Below are 26274 nucleotides of genomic sequence, written 5' to 3'. Positions count from 1 at the left end.
TTGCTAACACGTTTTGTAAAGACTTGACAAAAAGCAAAACTGACAAATGCTGACAAACTGACAAAATTAATCCAAAGAAAGAGAAGAAACAAAATCCACACACTTTTTTTTTTCCTTCTGACAAACAGCTAAAAATCTAAATTAAAATTTTACTGCTTGAATATTATTACTATTATATTACTTGGAAAACATTTGATCATATTCCACTGTACCACTCTGACAAGCTAGTAAACACAATATAGACAGACAAGGTTTGTAACTGGTACAGTAACAAACCATACATCTTAGATACATCTAGACTGACTGTATTTAAGTCTTTATATGCATAAAATATCAAATATAATTTATGCAAATTTTGTTTAATTTTTAAGTAGCTTCCCTACATCTGGATTCTTCCCCAGCCTCCCTCACATCCAAATAACATTGGAAGAGGAAACTTTAATATTAAGCCACAGTCATGAGATTCATGCATCAGATTTCGAGCAGCACCTTTAACTTCACATTCAACCTAAACTTCTCAATTTGGGTCTGTAGTTGCAGAAAGCAATCTCAAGAATCCCTTTCTAATATTGTGAGGCTCTCGTAATCCCAGGTGCAGTTTGGGAGAGCGACCACCCATCCAGAGCAATGCATCTTGAGTCCCACCTCCCTTTCCACAAAAACTCTTCTCGCCCTGCACAGGTTCCTAGCCCTTCCCTCCACCAGCAGCAGCCATCACCAGATACCCCAGTGAGTTACAGAGAGTATGAGCCTGTAGCTTCGTGGCTGCATTCTGAGAGCTCAGGATCAGGTCACCTGAAGACTCAGAAAAGTTTCAGTGCCAGCAAGTAGGAGAGGTGGGAACATGTAGCCTGAAGAAAAGGACGGGGCAGGATTACAGCAGCACTATTTACACCAGTTTAAACTATGGTGGAGATGCAAACCACACCCACAGCCATCCCCACATACAACAATGACATGGAGAATTCAGTAAACCGTCCAAGAAGATCAGAAGAAAGCATTTAACTGACTCATTTAAAATAAAATAAAATCAGTTGTGCTGGTTAAGTCTGCAAGTCTTAAATTTGGACAAAAAGCAGCAGCGGGGAGAGAGAGTGAGAGTGCATGAGCAGGAAAGAATGAGGGCATGTGTGTGAGAGACTGTAAAACAAAGAAGGTTTCAGAGTGGGTTAGGCTTTAGTTAACTTATTCTAAAAAGAGCTTTCATATTTTACATTGGTAATCAAGTACTTATTAGCAAGATATCATGACAGTAATAATTCAGAATTACAATATAAAAAAATCAAAGGTTACATTTATTCACTATGGAAGTTTTAAAGTTCTTAATAATCTGTGAAGAATCAATTTCAACAGGACTACTAAAATGTGCAGTTTCTACAGCTGATGTATGCAACTAACTGATAAGCTAAGTTTAGAACCATGGTGTTTAGACCTTATAATGCATGAAATGGAAAGCTCTTTATTCTCCTTCACACATGTCCATTTAATTTTCAGAGTCAGTCATAAATGATGAACTAAAGCAGTGAATTTCTAGCAGCCTATATAACAGACTGATGCTTCTCTCACACTGTGCTTTGCTCCCTGCTAACCTTATGAGCAAGTAGTGCTGCAATCATCCTCTTTTCACCCAAGACCCCTGAAGTACCAATCACTGTCTTCCCATCTCCACCTGCTTCCCTTCCAGAAATCTTCGATTGCTCCTATAAGTGCAGCATATTTGCTCTACTTTGGCACTGTGTAAATGGCTCTCCTTCCTTCCCTCAGCTTTAGAGAAGAAAAAGACAAAGCAGCACAAAATGAGAATGCAATGCTCAGCAAGTATCAACAATTTGCTATTCCAACTGTACCGAACAGCAGCATCACCACAGCACCCATATACTAGACCAGACATCAAGATGTACAGCTGCAAAACATCATATATACTTAGAAGCTTGCATAATAGTAGGGAAAATATAACAACAGTTTGAAGCAGTGGAATCATATGAAAGGGGAAATAGATCTTTGCCCATTAAAAACCACATACAACTGTGCTGAGACGGAAAAAATTTATTGGTCCTTTAGATTTTCAATGATTGCTTGTATTATGTTCAGCAAATTCATTCGGATATTACGTACAAAGGATAACTTCTTCATTTGCAGTGTTAGAGCTAGCTTAATATTTCGTGGAAATGTAAGGAATAAAAGCAAGAAAATATAATCTTCAAATTATTAGTGAAATACACGGGGTTTTTTTCCCTATTTCAGCAAAACACTTGCAAAGAACTGTGTTCTGTGCTCCGTACCCATCTTCCATGAAGATGACTCTCACATATTCACAGAAGGCACTTGAAATTCCTGGAAGTTGGGATGTCAGGAAGAGGAGAGATCAGCTATCACTTGGATAACAATATGCTCATTTTTATTAAGTGCAATATTAGTATAAATTCAAACAGCCACAAAGCATTAAGATACAAAAACTTAGCTACATGCTCACTAAAGGGCTGCAAAGCTGGAGTACAACAAATCCTTCATGTCACTGCCATCATTACTCATCATCTCCACCACAGAGGAGCAGGAGTGCTTTCCTGTAGTCCCCAGATGTGTCTTTCTGTTAATATAACAGACAAGTCACCATGAGTCACAACCACAGAAACGTGAAAAAAAGCACCAGCCTAGGATGACTCCAACAGATTATACATTTGTCCCACCCACAGGAAATCCACTTGGATGACTCTCCCCTCAGGAATGACGCAAGGAAATTCTCTGTCTCTTATGTTAGAGCTATATTTACACAGATGGACGTTCAGAAACAACCTCCAAAAGCTTTACTAGAACTGAGCCAGCCACTGCATATTAGAATGCCTTCACCTGCAAGTCAGAAAGTCTTCTTGACAGAACAGGAAAGAACAGGAGAAGCCCAAAGCAGCCCCAAAAGCAAAAAACTTTAAATGTGCAAAGTGCACCTGCCAGCACTTCGAAAGGCCCTAGCCCTGCTCCCTGTAGTTAATGGGAAGCTCTGCTTCTAATTCCACAGGAGAGCTGTATGGCCCAACAGTGTCAAAAGCAACTCCACCCAGCCTAATTAAGAGCATAATGTCAGGACTGATAACTGAAAACTGTAAAAAGTAGCATTTAAAAATAAAACAAAATACCCTCAAAAAATTCCTAGGAGAAAAAGCATTTTGGCTTTAACTGTGTACAGAAACAGCTAGCTCTGGATTTTTTCCTGGCTCTTACCCTTCCTGCTCCTTCCCATCCACTCAAAGGAGATTATGATTCAAACTGATTCCACAGTGAAATACTTTCCGCTTTGAAATGGTGCAAAAGGTTCCACAGCACAGTCCAAGGTTTAAACTCCAACCTCATGATAATTCAGACTCCCAGCCCCAATATTGTTTCTCTGGAGCCAGCACCCTCTCTGAAGCACTGAAAATCAGCAGGAACCCAGACAAGGAAATGAAGCAGTAACTAAAAATGGTGTATGAGTAATTGTAATTTCAGAAAACCACATCTGCTCTCCTAGTGAACACTATAAAGTAACCTTTAGCTTTTCAGAGGAAGTGTCCCTCATCTAAATGACACTATGTGGTACTTCACGAAACTGCAGACCAACAACCAACTGCTGCCCAGAGTTGTCCACTTCTACTCATATCCACCCCTTCCCATAAAAATAAACAGTGCAAACAATGACATCTTAATCACACACCCACCCCCCCCCGTTTTCCCTGATAACATAATGATAGTTTTACCTGAATCATTTGATGCAGTGATTTTGCAAAATTCTTTCTGAATTCTTGTCTAATATCCAACAGATCAATTTCACTTCTTGAAACCATGACTCTTATCAGGGTATCATCATCAGTGCCAGCCCCCTAAAGAGAAGAGTATAGGTAATACTAAAATACGAGCTTGTTCTGGACAGATGCTGTAACAAAACCACAAATACAAACAACCAGGGTGCAACATGGAAGCACCAAGTGCGACAAGTGGTGTCTCAAAACACTCCTGCATTGCATTTCTACTCCAAAACAGAGAATATTTGGGACAGTATCAAGACATTCACACTGCAATGTGGAGAACACGGGACTAACCATGCAAGGTGCTCTAGTCCCTGGACTTCTGTGAAGTGCCATATGGTCAGACCTCTTTTTTCACGTTTCATCTCACAGGCCTCAACTGTGAATGCCCATATAAATTTAAAAAATCCAGTTCCAAGATTACACAGTAGTATAGCTGATCACCACAATCAGAATTACATGCAAATCACCCTTTCGATGTAGTCTGAGACTGCAGAATTGCAGCCAGTTTTGGAATTGGGTACATAAATCCTTACAACGACTAATACAAAGCATGTAACATCGTACAGCAAGACAAAGCCAGAGCAACTCATTTCACAAATTATCCAGCTGTTTATTACGCAGGCAAACTTCAAAAACCTCTTCCAACCACGCAAACATGCTCCACTCTTTTGTTCACCTTTATTGCTTTAAACATTTTAAGTTCCTGTGCTGGCAGGCTGTGCCAAACTAACATCCTGACCCCTCCTGCCCAGACAAGTCAGACTCCACACAAGCTGAAGCAATACAAGTTTTCACATGCTGACCTGCTAATGCACCTCAGGAAAGGACTTGGTAGAGTCCCCACGATCATCTTCAGACTAACGTCCAGGATCACTCAATCCTTCGACTGGGTGCAATATTCTTGGATTACGTCTAAAAATGCCCTAAAGCTGCTCAAAAGTTATGCCATGAGTCCGATGGTTTCTGAGTAGGATTTGACATCAGAATCCAGTAAAAGCCAGGCTCTGCCCCACCTAATCATGAAAGCAAACTTTGCTCACTGTCTTTGTCATACTAAACTGATAAATTAGAAGTACAAATCTTCTGCTAAAGTAATAATCGATGAAGATCTTTCTTATCTGAAGTGCTTAATGATTTTTACTTTTTTTTTTTTTTTAAATTGGGTATCTCACCAGCAGCATTAATCAGGCCCCTTGTAAAAGAGGTGCACATGAATCTAAAACCTACAGGAAAATATTTTTCTATTGCATTCTTTAAAAAATAAAAATTAATAAACAGATAAACAATAGAAGAGTAATTCTCTTCATACTGGTCACCATACTGGTATAGTATTTTGTATTTCCCACCTGAACCTTATATTACACTGGTATCTACAAAAGCAGTAAAGCAGCTTTTAAAAATTAAGCTGTCATTTCAGCTCTTCACTAATTCTCATGCTGACACCTCATCAACACAACCATCTGGTGACAAACATAATTCAGTACTTCTCAGTAAGGGGAAGGGAGGAATTCTTCAGGGAAGCTGATAACTTGCCTGAAAACAATAGACTACCTACCTCGGTTTTAATTAATATTAGCCACTGTGAATTAAAAATAGAGTTTCCCCTGCTTATCTCTTCCCATCCAAGAGAAGGCGAAGCCAATATACACAGCTGTGTTGCTGATGGGATTGCCCTGCAGCATCTTTTGCAGCTGTTTAAGCCTCTTTCCTTTTTCTCTGATGAGTTTCTTTTCCTTCTCAAAATGGGATGGATAGTCATCAAAATGTGTTTCAAAGCTAACTACACCTTCAGTCTGTAAATACTCATCTCCAAAACAAAGAGCACTAAATCTGCACAATTTACAATTTAGTTTTTGGTCATCTTTACTTCCTCCACCACCTAAAGACACCGTAATCTTTATTTAGCTGAAGGTGCCCAGTGGATCTAGCCATTTTCCAATGTAACAAGACCAACTCCAAAAACAGCTGATGAGACTGGTGTTTCCTGTAAAACATTTATGGTCCGACAAACTTACGATGAACTCGAAGCAAAGCTTATGAATCGTTTGTATCCTCTCCCAGATCTGCATTCCCCAAACCTTTTGAAGATGCTTAGTGATACAGTATCCTGTTGGCATTTACAGTGAAAGAAGAAATGAAGAACAAGCCAAAGGGAGAGGAATTGTAGCTGGGGGAGATGGGAAGTAACATATGGAAAACACGTACATACCTTCATGGAATAATACAGAGTCTCAGCAAAATAGGCAGGCACACTTCGGATGCATTTCACTGAAAAAAAGGCAAAGGATTAAATTACTGGTTGTTATTCAATACAGGACAATCTTTCACTGTCAAGACAAGGTGTGTGTTACTGGATCATTCTCTCCAGTGTGGACAATTAAATACACAGCTGTCAGCTAGTCTGATCTTCTGCTAAAACTCTGGGTTCTATGAGTTAGAATTCACCATGTGTTTCTAACAGAGGATTTGCTAGTCAAATTCCACTCCCAGTTACAAATCTATTATGACATTGTCCTAAATGAGATGCCAGGAATACAAACGAAGGCAGAGTTTTGTCTTACTTTCTGATAGAGGTGCACATGACTGAACAGAACACAGTTCATCACCACCCCCTGGCTCACTTCTCCCCTAACCCTCCATCTATTAAAGGAAGAATAAAGGCCTACTCTCTAGATACAACAATAGATCCTAGGTGATTAACTTCAAAAAGGAACCATGTTTTCATGCCACTTCCAACAATAACTGCAATTTAAGCAGGCCTGGGAGTAAATGAAGAAGGCCACTTCTAGATCTGTTAAGACTTAATTACCAACTGCCAAAAGCAGCTTCTCCAAATCACCAGAGGTTTCACGATCAATGGTCTCTTCAATCTGAAAGCCGGAAATAGTCATGTATTTGTCAAACACTGCAAAACAGAAAGTCTGCTTAGTCACAGGTATAGCCAGCATTTCTCCCAGTATCCTCCACAGTACAGATTAATGCCATCTGCACCTCATTATCCACAGTTCAAATGCTATCATCCACTCTTTTCCCCTCTATCCTATTCTAAATACCTATTTCCTTCCAAACTGCTACTATACAACACATTCCTGCACCTGGGGAGGAACAACCCCAGGCACCAGGACATGCTGAGGGTCAACCAGCTGGAAAGCAGCCTTGCAGAAAAGGAGCTGGGGGTCCTGGGGTGGACACCAAGCTGAACATGAGGCACCAACATGCCTCCGTGGCAAAGGCAGCGAATGGTGTCCTGGGCTGCACTAGGAGGAGTGTCGCCAGCAGGTCAAGGGAGGTGACCCTTGCCCTCTACTCAGCACTGGTGAGGCCACCCCTGGAGTGCGGGGTCCAGTTCTGGGCTCCCCAGTACAAAGGAGATATGGAGCAACTGAAGCGAGTCCAGTGAAGGGCAACTGAGATGATTAAGGGACTGGAGCATCTCTCCTATGAGGAAAGGCTGAGAGAGCTGGGACTGTTCAGCCTGGAAAAAAGAAGGCTCAAGGGGGCATCTCATCAATGTGTACAAATATTTGAAGGGAGGATGTAAAGAAGATGAACCCAGGCTCTTTTCAGTGGTGCCCAGTGGCAGGACAAGAGGCAATGGGCACAGGAGGCATCTGAACATCAGGAAACACTTTTTTCCCTGGGTAGGTGACTCAGTATTGGCACAGGTTGCCCAGGGAGGTTGTGGAGTGTTGGGAGATGTGCAAAAGCTGCCTGGACATGGCCCTGGGCAGCCTGCTCTAGGTAAGCCCTGCTCAAGCTGGGTTGGACAAGACAACCTCCAGAGGTCCCTTCCAACCTCAACCATTCCATGATTCTGTGAACAAATCCAGTGAAAGGGTGCAGAGAGAAGTGGGAAGGGGAAAGAAGGACAGTTTTAGGAAGTTCTAAGCAATTTTCCCAGGGTGCAGCTATAATTTAGCCTGAATCTAAGATCTTGTCTACACTGGGCTATTACATTAAGTTAACTTCACACAAACTGGCCTATTGGCAGTCTATTCAAGTCTGTGTTCATCAACATCCCTAAGACCCAAGTTTTCATGAAATCTTACATTTCTATCATGCTAAGGAAATGTCGGATGCATCAGAAGAAACTTTAGGATTACTTTAATACAAACAATGGTAAAAAACTAAACAGTAAATTCACAAATCAAATTACCTTTGAAAATCCAGATGAATCCAAAGATTCAAAAGGAAGAACAAAAAGATTAGAGAACCAAAGCAAAACCTACTGGTCAGTATTTCCAATGGCCTAAACAGCTTCATAAAATATATTCATGAACAGGTAAGGAGCAGGGGAAAAAAAAAACATTGTCTCTTTATTAACAGTTAATAAAATATGCACCTATAAAAGGGCTGATCTTTTCAGGGCTGGATCTCCATCAGATTATGATAATTCATAACAGACCCTCAGCATCCCTTCTATTGCCATGACCTCTCTCAAAAGGGAAAAAAAAATAAAATTAAGCATCTAGAAAGAAACACCCCAGTTGTCCCTCAGATCTACTACACCACTCCTTCCAGCAGGAGATCACACCTGCTTGGGGAAAGCTGAATTACAGGAAACAAAATTAAATGTATTAAGTAGAGGGAAGAAGCGATTAAAGATTTCTGGGGCTTGACAAATGTGAGACCAGAAACAAGTTTTCTACTATTTCCACCATCAGCTGGGTAACACTGAGACTTCAGGCAGAAGTTTTCAAGCACACATGAACCATATTACCTACCCCTCCGTAAATGAGAAACACTTCGAGTTCCCAAGATGGTGATGAACTTTTCTTCATCTGTTCCCCATTTCAGCTCCCCAGCTCTGAACAAAACCTGTTGTAAATTCAAGAGATCAAAACATCAGCATTTGTCTTGGTGTCCACACACATTGCTGAAAAGATCTACTTGTCTTACTCTAATGAGCATTAAACTTACTAATAAGCTACAGCTGGAGTGGAAAAAAAACCCCACCCAAACACAGAAGAAAATTGCCAAGTACTGAATTGACCATAGAAAGAAATAAATGATAAATTCTGAAATCAACTGTGAAAGCATTTACATGAGTAACACTGCTTAAGACCCTAAAACTGACTGTGTACAGAGCCCCTTTCATAAGCCTGAAATTTTCTGAAGCTGTGTTAATATAGGACATAAAATCCATTCCCAATAATGCTTCTTCTGCCTTTCCCCCTGCCTCCTTTTTCAAATCAGATGAGCAAAACTTTATTACATGATGTAATTTCTCTTCCATATCAATGGGAGAACCATGCTAACTTGGCCCAGGAGGAACTTTCAGGAGGGGAAGATGGGTTTAGAAGCTCTCAGAAACAGGATTTGAAGGCTGTTAAATTCTTAGCAATATGAAACCAGCTTTTAATCATTTAATCGTTTTAGCATATTCATTGCTCTTCAGGCAAGTCTTTCTTCAGTGCAGACAATGACTGGGCAATTAGCAGCATTTAGGAAAGTAAAGCACTTGTAGAAGTTAGAATAAGCAAGAGAAGGAGGAAAATGAGAAAGAAAAAAAATTCATAAAATTAAATTCCTGACACTCAGAAGCTTTTTTCCAAAACATGTGCTAAACACCATGTAAAGAGAAAGGTTTGTACATATCGTAGTATACAGTATTTTTTATCCCTCCTCATTGAGCAGAGGACAGGCAAACAGGTTACCACCTATATTCAAGCAATCTCTTAGAAGAAAAACCACAAACAAATCTGCTGCATAGCAATGCTGTTGGCCATCTGTCTGTCCAGACTGTAAAACCTGGATGGGATGTTATGGATTTCCTATTTATGTTTATCCCACAATCCTATTCAAAACACATCTGTGACTGCTGCATTCTCTTTTTAATACTAATGGTACAGAGTACAAAGCAGTGGAGTAAACAAAAAGCACTATTAAGCCACTGCAAGGATATTTAGTTCAAATAATACATGCTAAGCTCTTCAAATGAATACCAGAACTCTTCATCCAGTAGTAAATGTGAAGTTCCAGCACAGCATTTAGAAACGCCAGGAATGCATTTCTTTAGAGATACTAGAAGCTGTGAATAGCATTTTATGTGAGCTGTAAGTTTTTACCTGTCTTGCTGCTGTGCAATACCCAAAATAGATGTCAATTACATAACTTTTAAAAAGTGATATTCACAAAAATCTCTTCCAGAAAGTTCAACTTTCTCCTTCAGGCATTCTCAGAAAAGTCTTGCAAGTTCCTTGCATATTCATACTATCTTGCAGCATGAATGCCCATTCCCCAACTGCTTTGAATTAATGTTTAGTAATCACAGATGCCCCAAAAAATAAAAAACGCCACTGAGCAAAGAGGTTGCCCTCTAACATATCAAGTCCTTCCCAGATTATTGCATTAACCAAGGGAAACATTGAGAAGCCAAAAACAGTCCTACATTTGCAGTCACATACCCCAACTCTGACCATTCAGACCTGGAAATAATAATTAGTAAATTCTCTGGATCTGTTCCAGCTCTGTTAGATGTTGAATGTAAAGGTATCAGTAAAAAGAAATGTGACAGAACACTTCTCTGTTTGGGTCCCAGTTCCAGCCAAATGTACATAACAAACCACAGAGGCCATTCAGAAAACCAGGACATTTTCACCATTTAGGTATGGTGCCTCCTAAATTCAGATGCTCATTTAAACTCAACTGAAGAGACCAAAAGCAATCTACTGACCTACAAAGGCCTGTGATTTATGGGTCTCCTCAATTACATAAGCCCAACTAAAGGCAAGACTGACACAATTTCATGAAACAGTCTAGTTAAGGATAAAAACATTTGCCTCACTAATGCTCAAGCTCAAATTTCCACAGGCTTAATTTTAGTAGCAGGAAGACAATGCTTTCTGAATTTACATAACAAAGGATAGGTCTGTGCCAGTAAAATACATTTTGCCAGTCTGTCTCTCCATCTTGCCCTGCTACTAGAAGAATGTTTTCTTGATCTGGTATTCTACTTTTTGTCTTTGTCACCTTGAACAATCCATATATTTTCTTTCGTCTCAACTGACAATTTATGGGAGGAAAAATGTCTAGCCCAGAGTTATCTGAAATATCCAAGAAGAAACATGATTAAATGAGTTCTGGAATCAAATTGCTGAAATATTGACTATCACTACAACTAAGAACAAAGCTAATAGCACCCAGCAAGAGACTGCATCAAGGACATCAATTAAGTGCTGGTATTCCTTTTCCTGTCCTAGAGCACAGGTTTAGCATCAGTGACAAAGTTAAGGACAATACTTGCAAAGGGCAACACATGAGTTTCTAGAAACCCTTTAGAGGCAATACTTAGACTGTCATCTGGTTACAGTAAAGCAGAATATTTGGTATATTTTCTCTTTAGTATTTCATCCTCTATGGAGGCATCCCTCATTGAATAGCATTAACATTTCACTAGAACACATATATGACTCATGATATGCAAGGACAGAATTCAGAGAGAAGTTCAAGTCAGATATTATGGAATGAACCATTAATATCTCTTGAGTTTTCCAGCAGTGGGTGTCTCAGCATCACAAAACCTCAGCAATCATAACTCGCTCTTTCCAGTGATCTAATCAATGTTCCATTCAGGCATCTCATTAAATATTAAGCAAAACAAGACATGCTCTACACTGAAATGTAAAAGTGCCAAAAATCTCGATCCCGGTGTATCAGGTTTTGACACTTCTCTTGTCCAGAATGTATAAAAGCACAGGAAAACACACACACATAGAAAACCTTAACAATTTCTCACATTTGAATTCTAGATGAATACACTCTTTGCAAGATAACTTACAGAAACGTCCTAAAAATGAAGTCATTCACCCACCTGAGCATCCTGCTCAACAAGACCCTCATCCACTCTGCCATCAGGATCTCTATTCGCCTAAAGAGAATTTTTAAAAGTTGTTAAAGTGAAGAATCATATTTGAATCAAAAAACAACTTATCTGTTATATTGAGCCTGTAAGAGTTACTGCAAGAAGTCAACCCCTAATGCATTTTCTCAAAAATCACCTTCTTTTTCCCCTCTGCTTGCATGTGTTTTTATGAAATAAACATTCTCTTCTCATACTGCCTTCAAAAGCCCATGCAGCAGGCATTCTGCTATATCCATGAGCATCACAGAAGTTCTTCAATTCAGTGATGTGGAAATGACAGAGCTCAACACTGACCTTGCAAGTCAGGGAATGACTTAGTTTCAGAACTAGTCCTGCCTGTCATCACCAGGTCTACCTAAAATCCCAGCTTAGTAAGCAGAAAGTGACAAGTGTACATCAACAGGAAAACAGAAATGAAAATCATACACACGTGCCTGCACACAAAAAGATACTGACCTGCAGCAGGACCACCAGCAGTCTCTGAAAATAGCCTGATGTTTCTCCTGTGATCTTATCCTCCAAGTTGGCCTCATACTCTGCAAAAGAGCAATACCCTTTCACCTTACAGCCTTCCTCACTATTTTGAGGAGAAAGCAAGGAAAAGCTAAAAGTTAATTTGACTCACAGCTTGTAGAATCATTTATCAGAAACAGCTTTAACAACTAAGACATATTCTGCTTTCACTTACAGCCTAACTTTATCGTAAAAGAGGTGAAAAGATAGCATCTCATACCTAGTATCAGGAGCAGATTATTCAAAATATTTTGAAATACAAGGTGACATGCATAGATTCTGCTCTTTACGAACTAAAGAGTATACAGATCTGGAACTACACTAAAATATGGCAGTCTCACAACTGTACAACTGTGAGCCCAAAAAAAGTCTAGTACTAACAAATTTTGTCCTTGGAGACTGTAAATTTTCCCTCATATTAAGACATGAGAATTTTTGTGTGGCAGGAATCTGCATAGAAGTAAAAGTAATGTGTTGAACTAAACACTGGCGTAAAAAAAACCCCAACAATGACAGGGTAAAAGCATGTACTCCTGTGGACAACCAAAAAGCTGCATCTGCTTTAGCTCAAATGCATTTGAACAGAGCACTGAGCAAATGGCAAAAAAATAATTTCTGTTTTTTTATGTGATACCACTTTTCTAGTTTCCAATTACTAAAAATCCCCTTTCAGTCAAAAGGAGGAAAATAATGGGTGAAAAAAAGAAATGCATTTGAATGAATTCTAAATATAAAGCACAAAACGCCATTGAAATAAAAACTATTTTAGTTTACAATCCAAACTCTGTTCCTTTCAATATGAAATTTTGCAACACAGCAGAATGAAATCCCTCTTACTAGACACAACCATCAATTCACAGACAGACCTTATTTGAAAGATGAGCTAAAATTATATTAAGAAAACTGAATGGAGACTGTAGAACTTTATTTTATATGGAGCTTTACCTTGCAGATAAACCTGTTTAATATTGCGCACTTCCACAGGTGTTCTGGAGGCAAGAATTTCAGTCAACACTTTCTCATTGGTTCCTGCTCCCTGCAGTGGTTTAAGTATAAATCAATTGATGAAGTAACAAAAGGAAAACAAGAATTCCCTTTGACAATCAAAAGCAAGCATCAGCTTATATGCTCGGACCAAATAAAGAAAAATTACTTTCTTATTTCTGGTATATTGTGGGGATTTTAGAAATAATTTCTTCCTGTTCCAGCTTGATTGTTTTTAAAATCAAAAAACGATGAGCTCTTCCATGTTCAACACACAGAGATACGCCTCAGTTCTTCACTGTTATAGTCAATGACATCAAGGTAAGTGAATGGAGTAACAGTTTCTATCTTGGCTCTAGTTCATAGTTTCATCAACTAGTACACAGATAAACACAGAGCCACCCAGCAATGTTCTTTACCCTTCTATGAACTGTGCTGTGTTAAATCCATTCTCTCTTCCACTGCAAACACACATATTTTACAGCAGAACTGCTAACCCAGACAGTTTAAGCTGCTGCACTCTAATTACATCAGGCATGACAGGCACTCTTCACTTTTACAAGGATAAAATTTACAAATGCCAAGTCAGTATCTTGTTTCCACAAGTCTGAGTCTACTTTGCCTGTAAGAATAAGCCATTGCTCTTTACACTTCCAAAGGATTAATTTCACAAAACCAACACTGAAATACAATACTGTGTATTTCTGCTTCAGCATGTTATTTACAACCTTTCCTGTAAGGAAAATCTGAATACTAACTCCACCTAAAGATATCCAAAATAGAAATCTGTCAGGTTACATGAAACCATTTTCAAAATACTGACCGATTCAAGAACAAGCTTACTCAACAAGAGAGGCAGGCACAGTTATATTAGTTCTAATCTAGGTAGCAGCAGTGAAAATTGATAGGACAGTCTTCAGCACAGACTTAACACTCTTAGCCAAGTTACTATCTTGCACTGAAGTCTCTGCTATTGCATGTTCTCTGCTGTTGTTATTCACCTAAACTGAACTGCAACTAGTATCAACATCTTTCCCTATGCACATTCTCTGAAATACTATGATCTTGTGTTTAACATCATTTTTTGTGACAAGAACAAAACCACTCTTGTTTCACTACCTCTATTTTCCCTCCTACACCCAACTGTTCTGTCATTTCCCTGTCAGTCTTTGACTCCTAAGTCAACAAGAGGAGCTTGGGAATACATTTTTTTCCTTTTAGTCAACAAGGCCTTTATCAGTTTCTTTGTCAGGTGCTATCTCCCCTTCCCCCAGTGTGTAAAAAGACATTACAGAAAATTTCCAGGATTAAAGTTTCTGTTGTCTGAGATACTATTTGCTGGGTCATGAGTTCATGAGCACTTGCTTGTACAGTTGACTAAAGCCTACATATTAACCAGTTGGTCATCAAGGATCTTGGGAGTTTACGTCTAAGTGTCACCCAACCAAGCACTATCTGGCACTAGTCAAGTTCAATGTCCTTTACTTTAATCAACAGATTCTGTGAATAATCCAGGGACATCCAATTCCTGAATTTCCACAGGCTGAGGATATTAGACAGGGGTGACAGAGGAGAAAAAAAAATAAAAATTGAACCACGTGAAAGGAAACGCACTAAAATACCTACACATACAGATTGTAAATTGTTTACCTGACCTTCCCAGAAGGGCATTAAATGCATTTAGCTAAAGAGAAATGCTCGAAAGGTAACACTGACCGGGCTATCAACTCTTCCCTATGTATTACTGGAGGCAGCTTTTAGAACACATTCAGTAACACAGATAATACCCACTCATAACTTTGGTGGACACCAGTTTTCACAAGTACACTAGCCCATCAATTCTGGAGTTGCACTGTAACCCATCAGAGGCAAAACACTCTCTAGCTTAAATAACAGTCAAGAACAGACATACAAATAAGATCACACTTTAATGAAATGCCTTGAACTAATCTGAAGCCTATGTGTACAGCTGTATAGCTATAAAACCTAGGCTGCTCACAGCAGAAGAATCTAGCATTCACTGGACTTCAGCAATGCATTTTAGCAGCAAAAAGAACTTAAAAGCAACATGCATATCTACTCGTATTTAAATCAGAAGGAACAAGTCTTTTGCTATGTAGATTTTAATCTGTATCTACAGGAACACTGTTCTCTCAAGATTACATTGTTTCTCATGAAAATAATTTCACATAAAACATTATACAGACTAGATTTCTAAACTGCCTCTAATGAGTTATTAGGATGAATGAGAAACCAGGCAAAACCACAGCATTAGCAATCATACTAGGTGTTAGCATAACATTCCTAATTTTTTAAAAAAGAAAGGGTACTTCTATTAGCATTCCCCTTACCAACTGAAAGTTCATTCCTAAAAAACAACAAAAGAGCAACAAACATTTCATATAATATATTAATTCCCTTCCCCCACTCCTCTTACCTTGATAGCATGCTTCAGTGCATGAGCATCGAAAATGTATGTTGGTCTCATCAAAGATACCATCAGTGTTTCAAATTTGCCGGTTAGTTCTGATTTCAGGTCATCTACAAGATCCTAACGCAGAACAAACAGTGCTGTAATCAACAAGGACTAACCATTTTAAACGGATGCATGTGTGTCTGCAAGCTAGACGACTTTGGAGACATCAAGAAGCCCAAGAGACGGGGCTCTTTTTGTTTTATTTGGTACCTGAACTAAAACAAATGTAGCCAAATAAGGCAGAAAAACAAGGATACATGAGCATTTGGAAAACCTGAAACATATTGTGATTTTTTTTTTTTTTCAATATAGAAATTCTTTAAACCCCAGCTGTTCACTGGACTTGCTATTTGAAACAAAGGTTACCCTGCCAGAATATTAAAGGATCCAACAATGTTGGAAGAAAGAAAAAAGCTGTCTTTGCTTTCAACTCACTTATGGTTTTGTTCTCTCTTATGGTATTAGGCTGCTTTATTTCTGTTGCATTTTCTAGCTCTAGAAAATTCTTTTCCTGCTATCACCTTATACTGCAGATCGAGCATCAAAATATTTGATAACTCCTTCCATACCAAGAGTGAGGTCAGTACTAGAAGCATACTAACAGGAAACTTCTAGGAGCTTCTGCACAAAAATCTGTTTAAAGCATTCTGGACCAAAGTACAGAAAAAGGAAGTAATTTTCTTGTGCTAACCTAAAAGGAATACTCTAATCTAGCTAGCAATTAAGGATATAGCAGGGTGGGGGAGAAATGGAGGCAGAAGCAAAATGAGATTTTCTTCGAAGGAACCTTCTACAGGGAGCATGATTAATGTGCCTCACAGTTTTAAATAATCACCATAGGCCACACTCAGTTCATTTCTAGAGGTATTTTTCTTCTTCTCACCCTGCCAAATAAGGTTTTAAAGGCAGATGCAATTTCTTGACGCTGAGCATTGTTTCTGCTGGTAAGGATCTTCAGAACAGTTTCTTCATCAGTCCCTGAAGTTAGAAAGAACAAAGAGTTACGAACACACTCTAAAAAACAAACAGCAGTGGCACAAACTCCAAAGGCAATGAAACATGCTTTGAAAATAACAGCCTACTGACAAACAGCAAAAGCATTTAAAGAACAAATGTCACCATACCCCAAACTGAGCCACCAGGTTTGGTGTTCTGCTGTTGCAAAAATATGACGGGAGGACCTATGTGTTGTTTGTTCTCCACCAGTGCTCTGTTCCAGACACTGCTCCCAGCACCCCAGGTATCAGCTATAACATTTAGTCACAGTCTGTATTCTACCAGAAGCCTTGCCTTTGGGCTCACCAAGGGATTTATTTTAGCAGAAACAATCTGCCAACTCCCAACAAAAATCAGTCCAGTAACCCCAAATACCCCAGAGTATAGATGTGCGGAGCTATTACCCATTTTATATACAATAGTTTGCAAGGTAGCCCTCACAGCACAGCATCTTACTAGCCCTACTCATTTTGACATTAAGCTGAGGTGTATCACATTTCCCTTCTTCACATCCTCCTGCTTCCTCCCACAGAGGCAGCTTCAAAAAAAGTAGCAAGTTAGGATTAGTTCTCACAGGGACCTTTTAAAGCTACAGTGTGAGTTTACAGACCACTTGTTAGTCTACAGTCACGCTGTGTGCTTGTATTCTTTGTTCAGAGCAACTGTAACATGCTTACGCACTTCCAGACTGAGGGGGCTGTTGCACAATTTCCAAGCACAGACCCTCTACTATGCTGTTGTAACTCTCCACAGTTGTTGCCTGTAAATCCATAGTCTAGCTTACTGTCCAGTAAAACTCTGAGTGCAGAGAAGCCTGTGGAGTATCAATATTTAATGGGGAATGTGCAAACCACCTTCTTTCTGCCCTTATGCTAACCTAAAAATAAACATCCTTGAGAGCAGTACAGTCAAAACAAGGACACGCCCAGACTCGTGCAGTCCTGGGGTTGTCATTCCATGGCATGTAGACGCACACCCTACCCTCATCTGCTAATATAAAAAAATGAGTTCAGAAAGGAAGTTTTCAGAAGAGTGAGAGCCCTTTCCTTTTTGTAAAATAAATTATTCTTACCCATTCCCTTCATGGCCTTACGAAGAGCTTCTGCATCAGCTCTGGCATCAAAAGGAGAGAAGGCTGTCACAGTGCCTCTCGTGTACTAGAGGGAGAAAAAAGGGGTGGGGGTAAAGGGAAAAAGCCATGAAATAGAAGATAGCATCTTTCAGTTCCTCATACATGAGCTCAGACTAAATTTGACCCCACAGTCCTAAAGACGATTACAAGAAAATATAATTGCAAGAAAAATGCTAACTGAATAGTAATCCGTGTGTATTTAAACACAGCTCACTCAAAAGGAACTACTATGGTTTTACTCAGCAATACACCAGCTAAGTTCAGGTATATTTACATAATAGTAGTTTGCAGGAGTGGTATGTACAACACTAGAGCCTGAATGCAGGAAAATGACCAAGAAAGTATCATTTGTTTAAGTAATTTGGGAAATGAATTGCACAAATCACAGATGCTAGAAAAGGTGCACAAAGATCCATGACGCGTTTGGAAATAAGAACCTCCTCTCCTCAAGAAAAACCCACTGGAGCTCTCAACCTGTACCACAAATTGTTTCCATCATGTTGCAAATGAGACCTACTGAACTCTGCAATGGCTTTCAATCTTTCATCATGTTTCTTTTGACATAAGCAACTTTTTACTTGAGTGATTCAGCTACATTTCTCCTCGTAGTTTACAGCTAGAAAGAAACAACAGTTCAAACATAAGGATAAAAGATCAGTTCGTCTAAACACAAAAATAATTCCACTAGGTTTCCATGGAACATGGATCTTCAGGGACTTTGTCAAACACCAATACTCATCACCCTTGTGGAAAAGTCTTAACTTTATTTAAACATGGCAGTTCAAGAACCTATATGTGTATAGCACAGTAGTTAATTTATAAATGATGAAAGTCAAACAACGGCCAAAAGGGAAAACAGTTGTGTTTGGGGAATAGGGAGGTTTTTCTAACAGCTGAAGAAGGGAAATTTCTGGTAAGCACTGCTGTACAAAAGTAGTAATCAGTACAGGCAGGACATTTTTATACTCCCAAGAAAAAGTATGAAAGGAAGTGCCAAGACACCTACTGAGACTGCACCAGATTATTTCACAGGCAGCACAGCCATCTGGCCTCTGCAATACAGCTTTTCCCTCAAGTTAGCAATTTGAGCCCCGCAGTGCTTTGGTTTCAAGTCAGTGCATTCATCCAAGATAGGTCAGCCAGAAGAGCAGACAGAAAAGAGCAGTCCAGTGCTAACCAGAAATTGGTGCCCTGAGGCACTGCTGCCTCTCAGGCCACCTGTGTGTTACTGCCATCAGAGACTCTCTACCCCTCCCACTACAGAAACACTAATGAGTTAGATTTATCTCTGCCGTATTTCAGCAAATCAGAACACCAGGTATCATCGTGTTTAATAGCAGCAACAAACTTCTTTCCGGTGGATGCTTTCCAATAACCAGCATACTTCAGATGCATGGCAATTCCCCTGAAGCACTCTGCTTTTCCTGCTACAAGCAAGTTTTTGGGCAGTACTTCAAATTTAGGCACAGAAATATGTACTTATTGTCATTTTCCTAGTTAATACCAAAGGCTATCACAAAAAATTCTCAAGGATTTGGGACTCAATTTTATAAACTGAATTTAATTTGGCAAAACAGATAAAGACTGAAAAGCCTCTGTATTTCTTCTCCTCCCTTACTACCATGCCAGCCAGCATGGGGTTACTTAAAAGCTATTTCCTGCTGGTTTGTTTCATATCATCTTACCATAACCAGTATTACAGAACTACCACAATTCTACTTGGGAAATGACCAATGGCCAACAGGTCTGAAAGGAAATAGTTATTGATCTTTAAGTTAAACTTTTCCTTCGCTTATCTTGTTGCAAGCAAGTAGAATTTCCCTTCACAATTCCCAAGTCTTACAACAATGGCCCAACATTCCTCTGTGGCTGTTTCAGACAACATATGTGTGAACACTAAATGCTGTATTAAATCTTTCTCTCCATCATCCTTCTCATTTTTGTTAACTAAGATTCATCCTTTCATAACTCACTTTTCTAAAATACAGTGTGGAAAGCCTCATCATACACAAAGCTTGATGAACAGTTCCTGAAATTCTTCTGGTGCAATTGTAGTCTGAAAGCTTTCTTGATGTCTGGGCACCATTTGCATTCCAGGCATTCCCTTCTGACACACAGTGTTTACTACATTTTGGCTACCTACCTGCCACAATCACCCTCAATCAGTACTTGAGCTGCACATAGCTTGCAAACCAGAAATATTGCTGTGGCTCTGTCATTCAGCATAATAAAAATCCATGTCACCTGGGTACCACAAAGACAGCAGCTATAACGGCAGACCCTTGACACTCTATGCTGGTGGAAACAGAGCACAACCACAGGAGGGGCTGTTAGCATTAGACAAGTTTGGATCCAGCTTTGCAGGCCCGAGTCCAAGCTAGTCTAACCGCCTTCAGAAGCCACATGCAGGCAGCTACAAAGTGTCGAGCCATCCCTAACTTTCACATCAGAAACCTACTCACCTAGTTCTTTAGAGCACTGCAGTGGCCCAGTGATCAGGGTATGGCAGGAAATACTCAGGCGCACCATGTTTAACAAGAACAAATCCATCTAAAACACCCCCACTGTTCAGAAGCACCCTTAATAGTTATTCCAGCCCTAATTTCTCATTTGCAAAATCAATGGACAATGGCATAAAGCTCTGCAGTGGTAACAAACTCAGTCCATGGAGGGAACAGCTGTCTCCTGCTTCCCAAACACTGCACCTTTTGGCCAGAGAAAGAGAGGGCAAGCGTATGTTCTAAACCACCATCACTGCCTGAACCACTGAAGTTAACTTTCAGTCACAGAGAAACTGAAACGGGAGCTATGAACCAGACATTTCTAATAAAATAATAGATCCATACAGAAGAGTTCCTGTCAAAAGCCAGACACTCATTTAGCAGACAACTCAGCTACAGTTTCAACATTAAGTAGAGTTTAAACTTTATCAAAACAAAGTGGTTCTTGCAGATGGATAACACCATCACAACTGCTAAGACATCCTGACCTAATATGAAAAATGGTGAACTGAAAGACAACTATTTAACATTTATTTACAAAATTTGAAACTTTTTAGAGGGAAATAAATTATTTTATTTTTAGTATCTCTAAGAATGTTCCTTGTCATTTATGCAAACAAATACACAATAACACTACAGCCTCATAGGCTGTTTTTATTTTAGTTAGTAAGTTTCCCACCCAGTGGAACCCAAAGCACATCAATGGAAAGGAGAACACAAATAGTCTTTGATTTAAATCTTTTGTAATCTGGCGTGATCCTTTACTAAATAGCAACACCCTACACTAGGCAGTAAAATACAACAAGAAGCAGAACATGCAAGACCTCAACAGAAAGACTATCACAAGATTATGACACCCAAAATCCACCCACATTCTTTTATTTTCTACATTTTCCAGTACACTGACTTGTTAAGCAACCATGTGTAGCACAAGGGCAATTTGTGATTATACACTAGAAATAAAGAGCAGTTTCGATTTCCTCCAGACACCTACCAATGAAGTCCCTAGACACATAACACAGTGTGAAGAGGGAAGACAAAGAAAAAAAAAAAAAAACAAGAGAAAAAAAAAAAACCTCTTCAAAGCAAGAGATGATCCTGCTTTAGAAGTTATGCCCCTCCAAATGAGGAAATTAATGTTGTCTGTTATTATTGTTTATTCTTCTGTAGCAAAAGTTCGCAGAAGATACAATCTTATCAGGCAAGATGTTTCTAACCAGCATCCCAAACCTACATTTAACTTCTCCCTAGAGACAACTTGGCTTCACAATCTGATGTCATGTGGCCACATATCCTGGCAACAATATTATCTGTAAGATCAACAATAGTCACTTAACGAGGTTCCTTTTAATTTTTCCCACCAAGCACACAAAAAATTTTCCACCCACAAGATCCCACATTTAGCCACTGTTAAACACAAAGCATTCATTATCAACTAACAAAACACCATACTTGAACTGATTCAGACTTCTTCTCAGCTACTTTTGCTCTGTAAGGGCTCATAAGTTCTTCCCAGTCAGATTTCCCATAGATGTAGAGCTACCCCCTTTCACAATGCTGCTCTGCAGCAAAAGTAGTGTCTCATCAATTTGCCACGGGGAAGCCCAGTCAGTGTCCAGTGGAGAGAAGGTGCTATGTGATTTTTTTTTTTTAAGAAGCCATGTTTACAAAATGGCACAGGAAAACTGTAGAATGGTAAGAATGGAAATGAGAGTATCTTCCAGCACACAGATTGGCAAACAGAGAAGGTACGCTATTTTCAGAAGACAGAAGGGAGCCCAGAGGGTCATATGCTAGAATAAATGAAAGACTGCCCTAAGATTTCTTGCACAAGAATAGCCATCTTGCAGATAAACCACACCACAGTCCTCACTGGTAAACTGAACACCTTTGCAGCCACTGAAGACCACAGAGATCCCAGATCAACTTGCTTTAAAATTACCATCATGTAAGAAATACATAATTCTTTCCTTACATCCTTGCCAAAATGTCAAGAGCAGTAAGATGCAAATTACATTGTGAGTGGATGAACATAGGTGCAGAGCTGATGCAAATGCACAACTATAAAGACAGCTCTGCAAAACACCTCTCTAAGTTTAGTAACGCTTCAGACTGTGCACTTAAATGGAAGGACTAAGCTCTGGTCAGCAGACTATATTCACATCTGCCCCACTAAATTTAAACTCCTGACAAAAAACGGAATTACACAACATCTGCACTGAACTCTGAGTCAGTGGAGATAGGGAGGAGAGAAAGGAAAAAAAAAAAAAAAAAGAGGAGAGGGTGGGAAAGAGAGAGAGAGAAGAGCAAGCAACATTAATGCAGGAACCAATGTGGGGACATTTGCAAAACCACTCAAAGAACCTATCCTGACTCATAACCTTAAAAGAGCCAAAGAGCTGCTTAGGACCCAATTCTGGAAAAGCACTTGTAGTCTGGAATGTTAGACACTGTCCTCTGAAGCACCACTGGAGTTGGCGATACTATTCCTGTGCCCCAAGCCACAGGTGCCCATTGGCAGAAGAGGAACTCCAGATATAGCACACAGCAGCCACACCTTCACCAGCAGCAAGCAATCCTTCCCTGGCAGTTTACAATGGATACACGAAACACTTCCAACTTCACATTCAGGGAAAGATTTGGGAGTAGCAGACCAAACCAGATCAGTCCACAGCATGCAAGCAGGAAATATTCTTGTTGCTTTCCTTCCAGATTTCTGAATTAGCAAACACGGGGTAGCATTTCCAAGGCAGCTCATTCATCGAGCAGGAAGAGATCATACCATGTACATCTATGCACTAACAAAGACCACCACACACACAGATGTGTGACAAAAGGCAGCTTCTTAGGACAGCAGTGTTCCTCCAAAGCAAGCAGATAAACACAAGCATGGAGAGATCAGGCTGCACAGCACATTACAGCTTGCTGGAGTTTATCCACAAAATGAATGAACCTTCTTGTCCTGGATATGGAACACACAAAATCCCACAGGTCTTTGGGAAAAAAAACTCTTCCCATAACTGAGCAAGAACAAATATTTCAGTGACCCAGACTCCAAAGATAACTTACCTTCTTCAAAGGTTTTATTCTTCAGTAATGTTTCTAGACTAAATTGGACTTTAGTATACTGTGCAGCCTTTGTGAACCCTGAACCTTTAGTTGTACATATAAATAACCACTGTCAATTGACGCTCAACATTTCATGATTGATAGGCACTTTCATTTCTTAACATTGCTTCATGGCGCAACAAAATTCAGAACAGACACCTGCCAGAAGGAACAGAGCTTACTCTTCAACTTTAATTTTTATAAAACGAATTCCAGGCTACAAAGCTTTAACACTCCCAGTCTTTCATGACTGCATAATCGCACAGGCAAAGAATACCACTGAAGAGAAAAGCAGCCCTCTGAACATGGAAACTCTAGGACAAGGCATACCTAGTACAAGACCAAATCGTTCCAGTGTCTTCAACCTACCACCATCCACCACAATTAGTAACCCAGCCCCAAGTCTTGCCCCAGGCAGTGGAAAATTCTGCTATGTGAAGACAAGAGTAACTGGTTTGCAAAGAATAAAATATTCCATTTGCAAACATGAAGAATTAAAATTTGTGTCTCTGTAGAATAGACAAGATAACTGCAAATTTCCATGTTTTGAGTAAAAGGAAGTTACCCTCAAGCCTCTATGCAATACTACACATAAGGCAATAAAAGGCTGTCTCGGTAGATCTGTCTGGTCAGATGCCCTGCACTGGCACGGATATGGGTCCCTGTATCCCTAAAATGCATCACACAAACCAGTCCTGATGTTTCAAGAAAGAAAACCCCCCTCTTTGCCCCTCAAAAAACAACCCACTCCCAAACTTTAAGGATTTAGTGGAATACTCTTAAAAATAAAAACGTTTTTTTAAATGAAGTACCCTTTCTTTTAAAACTAAATCCAGTCACAGTATGAGTAATTATTCAAAGGAGTGTTAAAACACCCCTAATCATTCCATTCATTAAGTTAAAACAATGAAACTAGTATAACTTTAATGTGCAGTTACCCTGACCTTTGTGAAAGCACTCATACAACCTGATGGCTTTCACTTCCTACAGCAGTACAAAACCCATAAAAATGCCATTAAACTCTTTATTTTACTTTCCGGAGCCTGTGCATTTGATGCAACTGTACAAACAAACGCCGGAGTCAGCCCCGTTTTCCAAGCCTTCATCCAGGCTCAAACCACAGAGATACAAGTGCTACAAATGAAAAAAGAAACAAAAAAAACCAAAACAACAACAAAAAACACCACCAAACCGAGACGAAGTACTGGACGAAGCTGCAAAGGTTCCAGAAAAATGCAAGTTAGATACAGGAAAGCTAGAGGCACAGCCACGGCGGTATTTTTTCTCCTTCCTCCTCCAGTGGAAGGAGCCTCCACCCAAGCACAATATAGTACTGAAAACTTGGCCAAAATAGTGGAAGCTAGCGGGAAGGGAAAAAAAAAAAAAAAAAAAAAAAAAGTGGTGCCTGACGTGCGCCTCACATGATTAGCTGCTTTCCCCGTCCCCCTCCCCTCCGAGTCTCCCCAGGCTTGGGGATGGGTTGAGTTAGAGCAGACCGAAAATAAATCACGGAGTAAAAGTCAGAGGAGGATGTCCTGGGGCCAGCTGCGGCCGGGCAGGGGCGAGCCGGCCGAGGGGCCGCGGCGGCCGGCAGCCTCTCAGGGCGGTCGGCGGCCCCTCAGGGTGGCCAGCAGCCCCGCCTCACCTTTGCCATCTCGGGGATCCGCCGGGTCGGGGCCGAGTCCGTGTCTGCAAAGAGAGATGCGATAGTGAGAGCTGGCCCGGCCCGGCCCGGCCGCCTCGCCTCCCCTCCCCTCCCCTGGCCCGGCCCGGCCCGACCCGCCGGCGCCCTCACCACAAGCCGCGCCGCCGCCGCCCGCAGCACTGAGGAAAGCGGGAGGGCGCGGGCCCCGCCGCTGCTTGCCTCAGCCTGGGGCTGGGCCAGGCCCCACCCCGGGCGGGCGGCGAGCCATGGCCGCCTCCTCCGGGCCGCCTGGAGGCCGGCCCGGCGGAGTTTCACCCCGTCAAGCGCCGGGGGCTCCGGGGCCCGGCCGGGGAAGGCGGTGCCCGGGCGAGTGGCTCTTCGGCGGCTACTGAGGGGGCACCCTGCAGGCCTGGGCGCGCCGCGTCCCCCCAGGACCCCGGCTCGGAAAGAGCGCAGAGAAAGACCTCCCTCCACCACTTCACCTCCCCGCGGCTCTGCCCCTCAGAGGATTGCTTTCTCCTCCATCTCGATTATGCCACGGAAGGGTGTAATTAGTGCTTTGGTTTTTAGCAATAATAAACCTTTTAGAAGAAAAACTACATTTGCAGATAGAGAGCTTCCAAGGGGTGCTCGAGCCCCCTCCTGATGAAATCTGTACGAAAATCAGTTCCCGTTAATCTGAAGAGCATCATATCCCCTCACTAAAGGACAAGACTGAGCTGAAGTTTAAAGCAGGCATTTTACTAGCTGACCTGTTAGCTTCAAAGCAAGCTAGGTTAGTAAAATAAGCACGACGTTGGAGCAGAATGTAAGGGCTGCAGTTGTAGACTATCACTACTGTAAGCAGTTGGGGTGATGACACTGCTTAACATCTTACAGCAGGATCATTTCACAGACCCAGGTATAGGAAGATACGTCCGGTTTGGCAGAGCAACAAGTATGCAGTCAGTGTGGCTATTCCACAAGCGTTTTCATCTAAAGCTGGAGACTTGCTCCCTCACCCATACAAATGCAGTCCAGCTGCGTGTCAGATGAAAGAAAGGAAAGAGACTGCAACACAAATGGAATTTAGCATCTGCCGAAATAAGACATGAACATAATCTCCCTATGTGAGCACTTTAACATGTAACGGTCACTTGTGTCTTAAAGTGAGTTGTGTTTACCTCGAAAAACACTGACAGAAATGCAGATTCTGATGCAAATTTAAACATTTTGTCCATCATTCCTTATTGTCCCAGAAATGCACATGCAGTTCAGCAAAAACATGAGATCCACC

General features: G+C 40.6%; 1 protein-coding gene across 1 annotated transcript; it reads right to left on the bottom strand.

The window, feature by feature from the left end:
* Positions 1-2031: 2031 nt before the first annotated feature.
* Positions 2032-25240, bottom strand: ANXA5 (annexin A5). Its single transcript, XM_074905144.1, has 13 exons — positions 25149-25240; positions 24999-25042; positions 17685-17769; positions 16500-16594; positions 15578-15691; positions 13102-13192; positions 12100-12179; positions 11593-11649; positions 8504-8597; positions 6589-6684; positions 5989-6047; positions 3729-3851; positions 2032-2587 (listed from the first exon to the last, which is right to left on the bottom strand). The coding sequence occupies exons 2-13, from the start codon at positions 25005-25007 to the stop codon at positions 2525-2527; spliced, it is 966 nt and encodes a 321-aa protein (XP_074761245.1). The 5' UTR covers positions 25008-25042; positions 25149-25240; the 3' UTR covers positions 2032-2524.
* Positions 25241-26274: the final 1034 nt, after the last annotated feature.

This window comes from Athene noctua, chromosome 4 (genome assembly GCF_965140245.1).
Source record: "Athene noctua chromosome 4, bAthNoc1.hap1.1, whole genome shotgun sequence".
NCBI classification, from domain to species: Eukaryota; Metazoa; Chordata; class Aves; order Strigiformes; family Strigidae; genus Athene; species Athene noctua.
Note: the sequence above shows the minus strand (reverse complement) of the source record. Positions and strands in the feature narration are given on the sequence as shown.

What these genes read in the sequence shown, in the direction of transcription:
- ANXA5 (XM_074905144.1), bottom strand. An exon ending in TGTTTCTCATTTACGGAGGG is followed by an intron (nt 6,685 to 8,503) that starts GTAGGTAATATG and finishes TCTGTTTTGCAG; the next exon opens with TGTTTGACAAATACATGACT. An exon ending in CTCTGTATTATTCCATGAAG is followed by an intron (nt 3,852 to 5,988) that starts GTATGTACGTGT and finishes TCTTCTCTTTAG; the next exon opens with GGGGCTGGCACTGATGATGA.